General features: G+C 47.0%; 1 protein-coding gene across 6 annotated transcripts in view; it reads right to left on the reverse strand.

The window, feature by feature from the left end:
- Positions 1 to 703: 703 nt before the first annotated feature.
- FHIP1B (FHF complex subunit HOOK interacting protein 1B) overlaps positions 704 to 15341 on the reverse strand; it is a 59329-nt gene continuing 44691 nt past the window's right edge. For all 6 annotated transcript variants that reach the window (XM_068135246.2, XM_068135250.2, XM_078768044.1 and 3 more), the window contains 4 exons: positions 11875 to 13122; positions 11401 to 11579; positions 8743 to 8905; positions 704 to 2403 (listed from right to left, as the gene is read on the reverse strand). In XM_068135246.2, coding sequence (XP_067991347.2) covers positions 2102 to 2403; positions 8743 to 8905; positions 11401 to 11579; positions 11875 to 13122 — 1892 coding nt within the window. In that variant the 3' untranslated portion in view covers positions 704 to 2101. The remainder of the gene's footprint in view (positions 2404 to 8742; positions 8906 to 11400; positions 11580 to 11874; positions 13123 to 15341) is intronic.

Below are 15341 nucleotides of genomic sequence, written 5' to 3' on the forward strand. Positions count from 1 at the left end.
ATGTTTGGTTCTTTGTCTCATGTACACATGTTATCTATAGAAGCAACTCTTCGTTCACAGAAGAAGAAAAGGCCATAAAATGTCATAGCCCCCATGGTTTTAGTATATTTGCGGTAAAGGCTGTCAGTCAGCCATCTTTGATCGGATTACAAAACAAAATCTTCTTCATATGTATACTCATGAATTGTCTTTGTCCTGAGTTTGAACAAAATTGAAACATGCACGTCTGGGAAACGGTTCGGAACACGTTTAAGTAACAAAAATGCCGCCAGTCAGCCATCTTGGATCTGATCTCGGGAGAAAAAGAAACGACGTACATATGGTAGGCCATAATTCACCGTGTGCCAAGTTTTGAAAAAGATCGGTAAATGCATGTCCGAGAGATGGTTGAGGACATGCTCAATATCGGCTTTTTACAAATAAAATGGCTGCCAGTTTACCAGTCGGCCATCTTTGATCATATCGCAAAATAAAGTGAGGTGCACGTGTATGCTGTTATGTGCTGTGCTTGTGCCAAATTTGAAGACAATCAGACCATGTATGTTCAATAAATGGTTGGGGACATGTTTAAGTAACAAAATGGCCACCGGTCAGCCATCTTGGATATGATCTCGGAAAAATAACGATGCGCAACGTAAGCCATAATTCACTGTGTGCCAAGTTTGAACAACATCGGTAAATGCATGTCCGAGAAATGGTGGAGGACATTTTCAATATCAGATTTTATTTTTACAACTAAAATGGCCGCCAGTCGACCATCTTTGATCGCATCGCGAAATGAAATGATGTGGATATGTATACATACCATCATGCATTGTCTTTGTGCCAAGTATAAACAATCGGTCCACACATCTCCGAAATATGGTTGCGGACGCATGCATGCACGGACAGATGAGACCCAATCCATAAGACCCTGTTTTTGACCGACTCCAACGGGGGTAACAGAGGCAATAGATATGGGATACCTCTCGGTATCTGGGATACCCCACGTCATCCTCAGCCTAGCATTAAATCAAATTATTATCATGCAATGTAAATTTTTGAGACTTTTGCAGAGGTAGATGCGTTCAGATGGCTGGCACTTGGCCCCGATGCCCCTCTTGGAGGGCCGAGTGTTCACCTAGCACCAGCCTTGAATGCCAAACGGCTGGCGATACCTGCACGTGGTACCCGGAAGTGGCACATGAGAGTCGTTTTGTGAACTCTGGGAGCATAGGGATTTTAGAATTCAATTTTACAAGTCATTGCACCTTGGAAACAAGGCTTGATCCTCAAAGTAATGTTTTATTTTTAATTGCAAATTCTCTTTTCCATCAAATGATGCCCAGTTTCAAAAACAGAAACAAACCATAAACGACTATGTACAAAAGCAAAGCACGCCATGCAAACCTGTTACCTTCAAGACGTTAAACTCCCGCTCCGCTCGATTGCAGCAAAACAAATCGGCACAACCTTCCCGTCCTCCAGAAGAGTTCACTTCTGGGTACACAGTTGGCATTTCTTTTGTTACGAAGAATTTCTTTCCCGGTGTTTAAAACGATTCAAGTTTGGCACTTTGCTTAAAGTGCAGGACAGAATTTTGGGTCACCATGAATGGATACTCGATGTAAACGAGACCCACGTCAACTCGCATGGCCTTCCCTTTACAAGCAGGTAGTGTGACCAGAACGGGAGTAGTGCAGACTGGTTTATAAAAAATAATCTTGACCACAGACAGACTACTATATTAATCTGTACATTTCTAAAAACAAAACTTGCATAGCTTAAAATGTCATTATGACCAAAATTATTATACAAAAGTCGATAAAATTTCTACAAATGCAATGAGTGTATAGTTGTTTCTTTTTTTTGATATCATCGCACTTTAAAAGGATGTGATTTGTTTAAACAGGCAAACAAACAACAATAAAATATCCCTTTAGTTAATCTGTGCAAAAAACAATAAATCAGCGATAAAGCCTCTAAATAAAATCTGTGGAAGTCGATGTGCAAACAAAAAGCAAAACAAACCAACGATGGATTGTGCATGCACCCCACCGGCTTGAGCGCACCATAAGCGCGATGTGCGAGCGGCGTGCGGACGAGGAGTTTGAGCGGTGCATCAACTATTCTCTGCATGCTGGAAGAACACCGAATGTTCCTGGGCCGCAGCCGCCAGTTCGTGTACAAATTCCGAGAGGAGGAGCGCGCAGTAGACGGCGTTTTTCGTCCGCGTCGCCTCGTGCTGCTGCCGCCGGAAAGCCGCGAAACCCGCGGCAGCGGCGCTGTTCGGGGCGATCGGAATGGGGGGCGCGCCGGCATGCCTCACGTGGTGCAAGGCGAGCTGGGCGGCCTGGCGTGCGCGGCTCGGGCTGTTGGCGTGACGCAGAAGCAATTCACCCAGCGATGGCTTTTTGCTCTTCACTGCACGGTCATGGTGGGACGGGGTCGGAAGAAAACGGTTGCAAGTGAAATGCGACACAACTTGGACTTATCCTGGCACAATAACAGTGGAAGCGTGCACGTTTCTCCCAAGACATGTGTGGTGCATGTTAGCATTGGCATTGCTGAAACATAAGGCTCTGATTAAATTCCTCCTAAGTTTTTTGTTCCCCAATGTTTGATGTTGTAGCTCTTTTCCTTAATGTGAAACTTCAAAACTGCTTCCAAATTATGAAATTTTGGTTTACACCCGGAAAGTTATTGGTAAAAGTGTAAAATATCAATTTGTGATACAACACACTCCAACATCTTAGGTTTAGGGAGGAAACACCTATGACTTCCCTTGTATGTAAAAAAAAAAAAATTATAATAAAGTTTGTCAATTGTTGACAAAACTCGATCAACTGCAGAGAAATTGACGGAAATTACATTTACGAAAATAAAAATGATCATCACTTTTAAATAAAACAAAACGAAATGAGTAAATGATTCTTGTGTTGCAAGAAATGAGAAATAATAATAATAATAATAATGCATTTATTTTATATAGCGCTTTTCAGGAAGCCCAAAGACGCTTTGACAGAGTGCAAAACATAACGCATAGCAAAACATAAAGACAATTGCAAAAAAAAGAAGAATCAATAGGGAAATATTCAAAGCACAAAGGAGGGAGAAGGAGAGGAGATAGTCAGGGGTTAGATGCTGTGGGTTAAATGTTGAATGCAGTGTTGAACAGGTGGGTCTTGAGTGATGTTTTGAATGTGGTGAGTGAGGAGGAGTCTCTGATGGTGTGAGGTAGCGAGTTCCAGAGGGTGGGAGCAGCGATGGAGAAGGCCCTGTCCCCCCAGGATCTAAATTTGGTCCGGATGGGGGGGGTCAGGAGGTTGGTACCAGCAGAGCGGAGGTTGCGGGTGGGAGTGTGTCTGGAGAGGAGGTCAGCCAGGTAGGATGGGGCCAGGTTATGGAGGGCTTTGTAGGTCAAGAGGAGGATTTTGTACTGGATTCTCTGGGAGATGGGGAGCCAGTGAAGCTTGTAAAGGACGGGGGTGATGTGGTCACGGGTCCGGGAATGGGTGAGTAGACGGGCAGCGGAGTTCTGAATGTATTGGAGTTTATTGGTGATTGTTGAGGGTGAACCATAAAGGAGGCTATTGCAGTAGTCCAGACGGGAAGTGATGAAGGCGTGGATGAGGGTTTCTGCAGCCACAGAGGAGAGGGATGGACGGAGACGGGCGATGTTTTTCAGGTGGAAGAAGGCTGTCTTTGTGATCTGTTTAGTGTATTTGTCGAAGGAGAGGGTTTGGTCAAAGATGATGCCAAGATTCCGGATGTGAGGGGAGGTGGACACTGGGAAACCGTCGATGTTGAGGGCAAAGTTATGGGTGGACTTGGTGAGCGTTTTTGGGCCAATGATGATTATTTCAGATTTATCACAGTTAAGTTTGAGGAAGTTGATTTGAAGCCAGGATTTTATTTCAGTGATGCAGTTTGTCAGGATAGAGTGGGTGGCGGTGGAGATGGACTTGGTGGAGATGAAAAGCTGGATGTCATCGGCGAAGCAGTGGAATTGGAGACCATGACGGCGGATTAAGTGACCGAGGGGGGACAGGTAAAGGATAAAGAGGAGGGGGCCAAGAACTGAACCTTGGGGGACACCTTGGGGGAGGGGAGCAGTGGGGGATTTGCAGTTATTGATGGAGATGAACTGACGTCTGTCAGAGAGGTATGATTTAATCCAAGAGAGGGCAGTGCCGGTAATGTTAAAGGTGGTTTCAAGTCGGGTGAGGAGGATGGTGTGATCGATGGTGTCAAAGGCAGCGCTGAGGTCGAGGAGGATGAGAATGTTGAGGTTGCCAGCATCAGAGGAGAGGAGAAGGTCGTTGGTGATTTTGAGGAGAGCAGTTTCAGTACTGTGGTTGGACCGGAATCCGGATTGGAATGTTTCATACAGGTTATTGGCAGAGAGGTGATGCTTGAGTTGAGTGGCTACAGCGCGTTCCAAAACCTTTGACAGAAAGGGTAGGTTGGAGATGGGTCTGAAGTTATTTAGGGTGTCAGGGTTTAGTCCAGGTTTTTTCAGAATGGGGGTAACAGCAGCAATTTTGAGGGATGGTGGGACGATGCCTGTAGACAGGGAGGAGTTTATTGTTGCAATGATAAGTGGAGAAAGAGCAGGAAGGGAGGCCTTGACAAAGCTGGAGGGGATGGGGTCAAGAGTGCAGGTGGCAGTTTTCATTCCGATGAGGAGTTCAGAGAGGTCAGTAGGGGAGACTGGGGAGAATTGAGACAGGGGATGGCAGGATAAGGGGGGGCAGGTGGTTTGAGGGGGAGCGGGTGCGGCGGTGGTCAAGCTGTTGTAGATGTTTTCAATTTTGCGTTGGAAGAATGAAAGGAAGGAGATGCAGTTGTCTATTGTGAATGACTGGGTGGTGGTGTTCAGGGGGCTGAGGAGTTTGTTTATTGTAGAGAAGAGTGCTTTTGGGTTTCCGGAGCCAGAGTGGATAATTTGAGAGTAGTAGGCGGAGCGGGCGCGGGAGAGGGCATCTTTATAGTGTTGTATGTGGTCCTTGTAGGCCTGGGAGTGAACTGTGAGACCTGTTTTATTGCGGAGTCTTTCAAGTTGGCGAGCACGAGTTTTCATTAGGCGGAGCTCAGGGGTAAACCAGGGAGCAGAATGGGTGAAAGAAACTGTTTTGGTTTTTATAGGCGCAATTTGGTCAAGGCAGGAAGAGAGAGTGTGGTTGTAGTAGTCAGTGAGGTCAGAAGGGGTGTGGAGGTCAACGAAGGGAGAAGTGGACATTTTTTCAGAGAGGGTCGATGAGAATGAGGCAGGTGAAAAAGCGTTTAGCTTACGGAAGTTGATAGTGCGATAATGCCTTGGTGCTGGGGTGGGGATGTTGATGGTCAGAGTGATGGCTAGGTGGTCAGAGAGAGTGAGGTCGGAGCCAGAGAGATGGTGCAAAATTAGTCCAGTAGAGCAGACAAGGTCCAAAATGTGACCACGGTTATGGGTAGGAAAGTTGACATGTTGAGTGAGGTTAAAGCAGGTGAGTAAATCAGTGAAGTCAGTGGTTAGCGTGGAGTCAGTGGAGTCCATGTGGATATTGAAATCACCAAGGAGGAGGATTGAGGGGGAGAGGGAACATAGCTGGGTCAGAAAGTAGGAGAAGTCAGACAGGAATGATGGGTGTGGTTTGGGAGGGCGGTAGACAACAGCCATGACTGACTGTGTGTGACCAGAGAGTTTAAAAGCCAGGTGTTCAAATGATGGAGCAGATGAGATGGAGATGAGGTTGGTCTTGATGTCTTGTCGGTGAATAACGGCAATTCCACCACCTCGGCCCTCCGAGCGTGGTTTATTGATGTAAGAATATCCATTGGGTGTGGTGAGGTTGAGCGTGTAGTAGTCCAGTGGTTGTTGCCAGGTCTCAGTGAGACAGAGAAAGTCCAGTTTATTTTCCAGGATGTAGTCGTTCAGGATGAGGCATTTGTTGTTGAGGGACCGGGTATTGAACAGGGTGAGCTTGATGTTGTTTTGTACGGCGGGTATGAATCCAGGTGATTTGGCCAGGGTTCGCAGACAGGAGGTGCGATTTTGTGCGTTGTTGTGACCAGGTGTGTTGGGACGATGAGTGGGAGTGCGCTGAGCCGACCAGAGGATGGGGATGGAGTGACCTGATTGTAAATAAACAAACTTACGACCGGAGCCACGGTGAATGTACCTGGGTCGACGCAGGAGTCCATTCGATCTGATTGCAGAGATGCATGATGGGGTGGAGCGGGTTTTAAGCAGGAGAAGCCTTGCGGCAGAGTACCGCAGAGCCATGCCAGCAGGAGCGAAGGCAAAGCGAGCACGCGGCCAAGGGTGAGGAGGCGAAACAATCGACACAACCAACGGGAGTGGGCCCGAGGAAACAGCGATGGAGCCGAGCAGGTGAAGCCCGGAGCAGCAGAGCAGAGCCGGGACCGCGCAGAGGAAGACTCAATGGCCATAAATCCGCCACGACCACCAGGAAAGCAAGACACGGACAATGGTCCAGTCAGAGAAGCGGCGAGCAAACGACGCCAGCGTCCTCTCACGACCGGACCGGAAAACGGAAGTGTGCATTTGAGGCGAAAGATCCGAGTATGGATGGGGCATGGAACTGAGTTAATGGTGAACAACCATCTTGAAGCCTTGGAGGGAAGAATGGGACTGCACAGACTGGGGAAGTTGGTTCCACAGGGAGGAGAATGAATAAATGAGTGCAGGTGAGCAATGAGCCTGGATTCAGGAACTTAATAAGAAGAGGGAGGGAGGGGCAGAGCCAAGAGAGGGCAGAGGGTACGAGGCCTCAAAGGAATACAGAGGCGGTAGAATACAGATGAGCCACCAACCTGTCTGCGATGTGAAACTCGCCTGTGCACCTCAGCTTACCTGCGGGAGATCCCATCGATTTGGAGGGCCTTGCTTTCCACGACATCGGTAAGGGGAAGGTGTGAAGCAGGGGAGCCATCTCAAAGGGGAGAGCAGCACTCCAAGCTGCAAACGAAGACCTTGTCCGTGGTCAAATATAATAGTCCTGTAGTTAAGAGGATCCGTTTTGTGCAATGTTTGTGTATCGCAGTGATATTGGTCTACTTCCAGGCAGACGGAAACAGACCATGAGAAAATGATCAGATGAACAGAGCACAAGGAGGATGAGCAAGAGAGCAGGTTTTTAGGACATATGTGCTAAGGCCTCTCAACCTGTTGCAAAATCAGAGTTAAGGTGGAAACTTTCCACCTTAAGTGAGAGACTCAGTATCCAGGAGCAGGTGGGTATGAAAGGGTACGGTACATGTAGGAAGTGTAGGGTTTGGTGCACAAGATATTGAAGCAAACACAGAATTGAGGCATTGGGCCTTCTCACGAGCAGAGTCGGCTTTGGTGTCATTTGAAGTGAGGGAATGGATGAAGGTGGAGGGAGAGCATACACCAGAGATAGACTCAACAAGGCACCTCCAGGTTTTTGAAGGAGACAGGTTTGAGAGTTTAGACTCTAGGTTGGCGAGATGTTGTTTTCCGCTTTTACTGGGAGTGGACACACATGGTGGAATGATCCGAGATTGACTTCAGTTGGATTTGCTTTATAGGAAGAGAAAGCAAGTTGTTTGAAGGCAACTACCTCGTCATAGGATTCTGCGTACCAGGAGTGAGAGGATATGTTTGATAACCGCAGATGAGATGGTATACATCTGTACACTTAGGAAAGCAAACTTGTGTGGAAGGATTCCCAGGCAGTGTTAATATCAGGAGAAGTGGAAATGATGGGCGAGTATTGACATGAGGAGGTAGCTTGCAGTCCCTGCCAGTCGGCTCGAGTTAGCTTCCAGCTTTTATGGCACAATGGCCACGGAGATGTTGACTCTCACAAGCATGTGATCACATGAACCTATCGGTGCAGAGGAGGAACAGGAGACATCACAATGAAAATCATTGAAAAATGATTTTTGATGATTTTGAAATGATTTTGAATGATTGATGATGATGATTTGAATGATGAATTGATTCGATTTTGAATGATGATTTTGAATTTTGAAAATTTTTGATGAAAAAATGATTGAAAAATGATCACAATGAAAAACCTTCATTCAGAAGGCAGGATGTGCCATTGGTAGAAGTGCGGGTCAGGAAGTTCAGTGATTGGCGGAGGCCAATGGAGTCACAGAGGTCCTTTGATGCAATGCCATGGCTGGTTGAACGGGTACCGACGCCTAGCCAATTGTCCGTTTGTCGATTTCACGTAGAAAATCTAGGCTTGAACCTGAAGATGCGAGAAGCTCAGACTGATCGTGGGGAGACAATGAAATGCAAAAATAAGTAAATAAAATAAATCAGTGGATGAAAATGTGAGAAGAGGTGACAAAAAGGTAAGCGCTATTCCTCCCTGTCCACATCTTTCTCCATCCGTCTCCTCGTCTGTCTGTCCTTGGCCTGTCCCGATATACTCAACTATCCTTTCCATAGAAGAGAAAGCAAGGATCGAGGATATGGAGAGAAAAAGGAGGGAGATGGAGGTAGAGAAGAGAAGAGGTGTGTGTGTTTTATCTATCCTTTCCTCATTACTCCCATAGGGGAAAAGAAGGAGGAGGGAATCCCAATCCCCTAATCCCGCTCTTATCCTTATCCTCCCCTCTAACTTCATACCCAGAGTTGGAAAGGAGAGAAAGCTGGTGTTCCCACTCTCCTCGTTCCTCTCCCTGGCACTTGTTTTAAATGCTCCTCCACTAATCTAAAGGCCTATGATAAAGTAATGACAAGTTTTGCACAACGAGGTGCTCTTAGGTGCTTTGCTTTACCAAAGGCTTCTGGACGTCGGGGCAGCGGCACAAAGAGGGGAGATTCCCCTGTGCCAGCCTTGCCTCGTGCCACGAGGTATTGCATGGCGCGCTGCACCATCAGCGGAAACTCGGCGTAGTTGGCGGCGAAAGACTCCACGCGTTGCTTTACCGTTCCCAGCACCTAACCAGAAGCACAGAGCAGAGCATCACGTTACACATGTGCATGATTGACAGGCCATCTCAAAAGAAGCTCAAACTTGAACCAACAAAACCATCCTTTGTAGTGTCTGCATCTCTGAATACTTGATGTACGACGAGGCCATGCAGATTTCAAAATTGTGTGGAACTGTTACAACTACCGAACAAGCTCACACCCTCATTCAAGTGTTATAACTAAGAGATTCCACAATGCACAGCGAGCGCTGAAACCAACGCCGGGTTCTCGTGTTGCCTGGAGCACAAAATTTTCCATCGATTTTGTCAAGATGTCGACATTCCACAAGGTGGAAAGAAATGCATACATGGAGAAACAATTTGACGCACAGTGTGCGACTTTCTGAAATGGCTCCGATCAAATAGATGTTAAAGACAAGCAAAATGGAACGACGAAGCCCGAGAGATGATACTTCCCAAATGTCTTGTACTCATTACGCACCCGTCTGTTTTGTTTTAAAAGCCGTTTTTGTTTTAAAAGTTGTTTTATTTCCTCCGCACTGAAGGTTGACGTAGGTTATGTTTTCACCCGGGTCTGTATGAGAGCAGGATATCTCGGTAATGGATGGATTCGTACTATACTTGGGTGGATCGGCTAGGCCTGGTGTTGGCTTAGCGGTTAGGGTACCGGCTTGGGATCCTGGGTTCAAATCTCGGTCGATCGCTGAATAAACGCCAGGGGGGTTGACTCAGCCTGTCATCCTTCCGAGGTCAGCAAATTGAGTACCAGTTCACTGGTAATTCCCTGTATGTCGCAAGGGGCGACCAACAGGGTTGGCGGCAGGAAGGGCATCCGGCCATAAAACATTGCTTCAAAAAGGGGACCACGGTGCCCAAAAAGGCCAACCCCCGCTTTGCGGGGGAAAATGGCCTCTAGAGGTGGTTCTTGGTGGACCGGCTGGGTGACAAGGTCGATTTGATTGAATTTTGGCGAATATCCGGATTTCGATCTAATTTTTTTTTTTTTTGTAGATGATTCTTGTGCTACAAGAAATGAGAAATGTGTTACAACCTGCATGGATCAACAGGTCGAATAGTTAGACCACAGTGGTGAAAGTTTGGGTGGCTAAACCAAAACTACACGACAATCAGTTGAGGCTGTGAAGCAGCCGATCTTGAAGGCTAGGCCATAGCGGCACGTTCGCAAGCCGCTCCTGCAGGATCTGCTGGCTTTCGCCATGCCGAGGGCCAGTTTGTGCAGAACAATAACATTTATATGGAAGACTGTGGTGCAGGATCTCTGGCTCGCTCCTAGCATCCTATGAGAATGCAAACTGCCCTCGGGGAATATGACAAACGAAGCCACAATGAGCCACCACCAATAAAAAAGACCTGAGGGCACTTCAATAAACTGATTAAATATTTCTATATGCCGGTCGAGTTATCATGGTCGAGTTATCATGATCTACGGATTCGACACAGACGCAGTGAACAAATATGGCAATGTTTGGCAAACAGGATGACTAATTGGTCCGTCAGTGACGCGACAGGTAGGCGCTGCTTGTATTCCAGTCATATAGATAACTACTTGAGGACTAGCTCTGAGCTTGGCTCACATGGGCCTGACTTCAAATCAACAGGTAACTCTCGCCCGATAAGTGTCGGTACGGCATCGTGTTTCAGCAATTTCCGAGGCTTATTTCCCAGGTGGTGATCGCCTGTTGATCAAATACGAACGCTGACGCCCCAAAGTAGTCTTCGCAAACAACACGATATTTTGAAGGAACATACGTTTTGATGTTGAATTTGGTTGTTCCTAGGTTTTTCAACCACAAAGCACACGATTGTTGACAATCTTTTCGTGGTCAGGGACGCAAAAAAAATGACTTCTGAGTTCTGTGGGCAAATTTCTCGACGATTTGAACAGTTAAATTAAAAGCTTTCCACATTGGTATCTTAAAATGCTATAAATAACTTGTGATGAAACGCAGATGTACGAGTCCATCAATGTGTTGTGCAACTTTGACGTCATGCGATTCGACGGAAGTAGATCATTTGCATAACGGATGTGAAAATACTCCGATTTTAAAACACGATTATCGGGCTTATTATTCTCTCAAATTTTTTTTTGTTTGTGGGTCAGGGATATCATCCTCCAAGACATATCTCTTCAAAAAAACAAAAAAACCACGATTAAGTCCCTTTAACAGCTCGTTCAAGTCAGCACGGGTACCAGTTAATTGGAAAGTAGAAGATGTAACTGTTATTTAGGAAAGGTTCCAGAGGAGAATTGGGAAACTCTAGACCTGTCAGCTTGACTTAGGTTGTGGAGAAGGTGTGGGAAACGTTAGCGGACGGATAGAGATACATATGAATAACTTCAAAAGATGTTCAGCATGGATTTACTAGGTGGTAGCTTGCGTGTGGATGGGTGATGGTATCTGGTGTTGGTGCGGTGCAGGTATGATGGGCCGAGTGATCCCTTCATGCGCCGACATTACTCGTTACGAGTGCTGTTGGTACCTGAACAAGCGACTTGACACTGGGCTGGAATACCATTGTAGTGTTGAGCAAAAATGAGCGCAAAAGAGGTTGTGGGTAGGAGGCGAGCTGCACGATTATCCCGGTGAGTAACAGGTTCACGTACAGAGAGTTCTGCAGCATGTTTTCCAGTTTTGAAAAGAGCACGGTAACAAAGGGACCTGCAAAATGTGATGTGCGAGCACGGGGCAAGAGGTTTCACGCAACAAGAAACACGTTTTAATGGCCTTTCATCACAATATTCACAAATAGTAAGAAAAACCTACGTTTCGCACGATAAAACGTTGAACAGAGTACAACGCACTTCAAAATAATAAATACAAATCCGACATTTTGAATCTTCTTCCCCTTTAGCCGAGTTGGTGGAAATTTATTTTCCAAATGCCAAGCATCTGAAGCAGAGGGAATCATCATCCGATGCACACGGTCAAAGGAGCATAGGCAACGCAAGCTCACCTGTATAGGGGGCTGCATGAAGCTGAGAAGGAATTTTGAGATTCACAAGATGCCCTGAGGATTTTTCATGAAGTTGTGTTTTTGTGCTCGGAACACTTCCTTCCACCATTGATTTTTCAGCAAAAGATCCAAAAACTTGATCTTCATTGTCATTCAAATCTGTTGCTTCAGCTTCTTGTTGAATCCCTCTTTGAACGCCATCATCTGCTGACTTGGTATTCCCATCATCCTCGGGGACAGCCGCCTGAAGGGATGCTATTCTGTTCACCAACAAGGCAGCATCTTGCTCCAAAGGATTCTCCAAAAACTTCTCAATTAGTTCATCCACAGCCGATAAGCCAGATGTTGGACCTGTCGATTCCAACTCGACCAGAACAGCAGGGCCCAGCGTTGTCCCGTTGTTCTGTTTCTCCGTGCCTTGCCCTTCAAGGACGAGAAACGACGTCTCATCCGCTATCCTTTCAGGTGTTGGTTGCATTCTACCAGTGGAGGCTTCCACATTATCTTCCTCCTGTGCATCCTTTTCGCATACGTGAGTTCCGTGGACATTCTTAACCACGTTGGCTTCAACATTGCCTTTTTCTTTCGACAATGCCAGCAAAAGGAGTCTGCTGGCACCATCTCTATCGATTCTGCCATTGCAAGATCCAGAATTGGTTTCGGTCGCTGCCACGGTCTTGTCCAAAGGCTCTTTCATGCCTGGCACCTCTTTTTGCCTTCCTTTCAACTCGTTCCATTCATCCCCTCCCACCGAAAGTTTTTTCATTTTCCCAACCGGTATCACAGAAATGCAGTTTTGCTCCAAGCAAATATTCCAGTCTGCATGATCAAATTCTTCGTTACTGGTACTAGTAGATGCCCTGACAGTGGCGTTTTCTCTCATGTCACCAAACTGCTGCAGCGGAGGCGGTGGTGGAAGGGTAACTGGTGGGAGAGGTGGCACACTATCCCGGGCTGGGTTTTCCCCGTCGTATGGTGCGGACCAGCTCCTGCAGGCATGCGCACGCCTCGAAATTTGCTGCCGTATGTCCCGTAAATACCCGAGGTAACCTGGTTCGCTCTGTGGACGATCGGCCGGGGGAGTTGCGTCTGCAGATTCGGTGCTCTCAGAACGCCGCGGCAGCATTTGCTTCTCGTTCTCTGCTGAGTCGCTCTTCTGGCGCGAGAAGAAGCTACGGCGCATCGGCGTTTGTGTCTTCGCAGCTGGCGAGACGATGCGAGGGTCAGGCGAGCGTGGCTGCACCCACCCTGGGAAACCGCAAAACAAAGCCAGATGTTAACAAAAGTACTTTCACATGGTTTTTCAAAGGTACACCAAATATTAACACATTTTATAATTTGCAAACTCAAAAGAAACCAGTATGATTATTCCGATACAATCACAGTCAGATGTCAAAAATACATTTGGCACAATTGAGCCCATTGCTAATTCACAGCATCTTGCCTAACCCAAAATTTGCAAATCATAGCTGAAGGTACGACTTAATTGTCGAACATGGTTCAATGAATCTTAATCATGCCATAAACAAAATGTTTCCACAGCATCAAGATATAATGCAAATTTAGTATAAAGCCGAACATCGACGATAAAGAGTGAATACGTAAATTAAAAAGCTCAGTGCATCAGTTTAGATACATGGGGGCCTTCGTCGTCAACTGCAGCAAGCTTATTAGGCCTCAAAAACAATGAACACGATTGGTTAAGGTCTGTGCAAGCACAAAATTTAAGCAGTGTTGTTATCACAGAATACTGGACTGGCAGGAGGGCCTCGAGGTGTGCACACTCGCCTCTAAAGCTGTCTAGCCTGGGGTTGTATCTCGACAGAGTCCCAGTGTTTCACAGGCCGTCCCTCGTCAGGGATTCAGGAATCATCAGTGTGTGCCGTCCCTCGGATGGACGTTAAACTGGGAGTCTCGCCTGCTTGCATTAGCTGGTGGACCATAAAGATCGCACCGTGTTCTTCGTGAAGAGTAAGCGAGCTATTGCCGGCACCCTGGCCAAATTCCAAACAAGAGTCGAGCGTCAGACCTGGCCAGCCAGTTCGTGAAAGACTTGGGCCAAGCTTGCCCTGGCCAACCATGCAAGAACGTAGGAACAGATGTGCCCATTAAAGAAGAAGGTGTCATCACAGAATAATGAACGTCTGAGATTATCTAAACAGCCAGCAAGCACATTCTGGAGAAAACGCAACATGGAATCTACCGAACACCATTACTCAAGGGAAGCAGCAATTGCTGGGACAATTTGGGCCTTGAGTGGGGAAACTTCCTTAAAAACACCTTGGAAGGAAGAATAGATGGGAAAAAGGACAAGGGACATCAAAGAGTGTGAGGGACAGCATGGACAACATCAGAGAATGGATGACAATCCAGAATTACAGGAAACGAAGAAGATCGCTAAGAATTGGGAATGCTGGCTCGTCATGCTAACCAGCCTTTGTATAAAAAGTGGCACAACATGAGAAAATCAGAAAATACAAGCACAAATACTCCAAAGCACAATTTAACATCCTCGACATGACATTGCGAATTACAACTTCCGCCAGCATCTCCATTGTGATTGCAAGGAAAAAGCTGTGGCATACATGTTGAAATGGAAAGCAACATGTTCTGGTCAGGTCAGTCATTTGGAACTGTCACTGGTAACATGCAACCCTGTGATACCTGCCTCATGGTCGGGTTGTTGGCGACTTAACCGACACACCTCATTGACTTTGCTAATGGGGAGGGTGGCTTTAACACCCTGCCAGGACTAAAAACAACACCTGGCAAAGTGCGGATGAGCTCCCGCAGGGAGCCAACGTCCATCCGGTAAGGAGATGGTGTCTCCTAAAAAACACCCATCTGGTTTGGACAGGTTAAAATCATACCGGAGACTTTAAAAATGGTATGTGCTGCTTCCTTGCTTGAAAAGGATAGAGCACGGACAATCCCCATCGGTTGGCATCCATGGGGAGGAGGAAATTCCTCGAGGAAATGCCCAGCTGAGTACGTTGAAAAAAGCTGCGCCATGGTTATGACGTCGCAGGTACCCAGAGTATCCCGAGAAGTGATGGTAGTGACGGCACTTCCCTCCCAAGCTCAGTGGCTGTGTTAAATGTTTGTCTCATCAGTATGCCTGTGTGTGTGTGTATGTGTATGTGTTTGTGTGTGTGTGTTTGTGTGTGTGTGTTTGTGTGCGTGTGGTTGTGTGCGTGTGGTTGTGTGCGTGTGGTTGTGTGCGTGTGGTTGTGTGCGTGTGGTTGCGTGTGTGTGGTTGCGTGCGTGTGGTTGCGTGCGTGTGGTTGCGTGCGTGTGGTTGCGTGCGTGTGGTTGCGTGCGTGTGGTTGCGTGCGTGTGGTTGCGTGCGTGTGGTTGCGTGCGTGTGGTTGCGTGCGTGTGGTTGCGTGCGTGTGGTTGCGTGCGTGTGCTTGCGTGCGTGTGCTTGCGTGCGTGTGCTTGCGTGCGTGTGCTTGCGTGCGTGTGGT

Source organism: Myxine glutinosa, chromosome 14 (assembly GCF_964187855.1).
Source record: "Myxine glutinosa chromosome 14, kmMyxGlut1.1, whole genome shotgun sequence".
Taxonomy (NCBI): Eukaryota; Metazoa; Chordata; class Myxini; order Myxiniformes; family Myxinidae; genus Myxine; species Myxine glutinosa.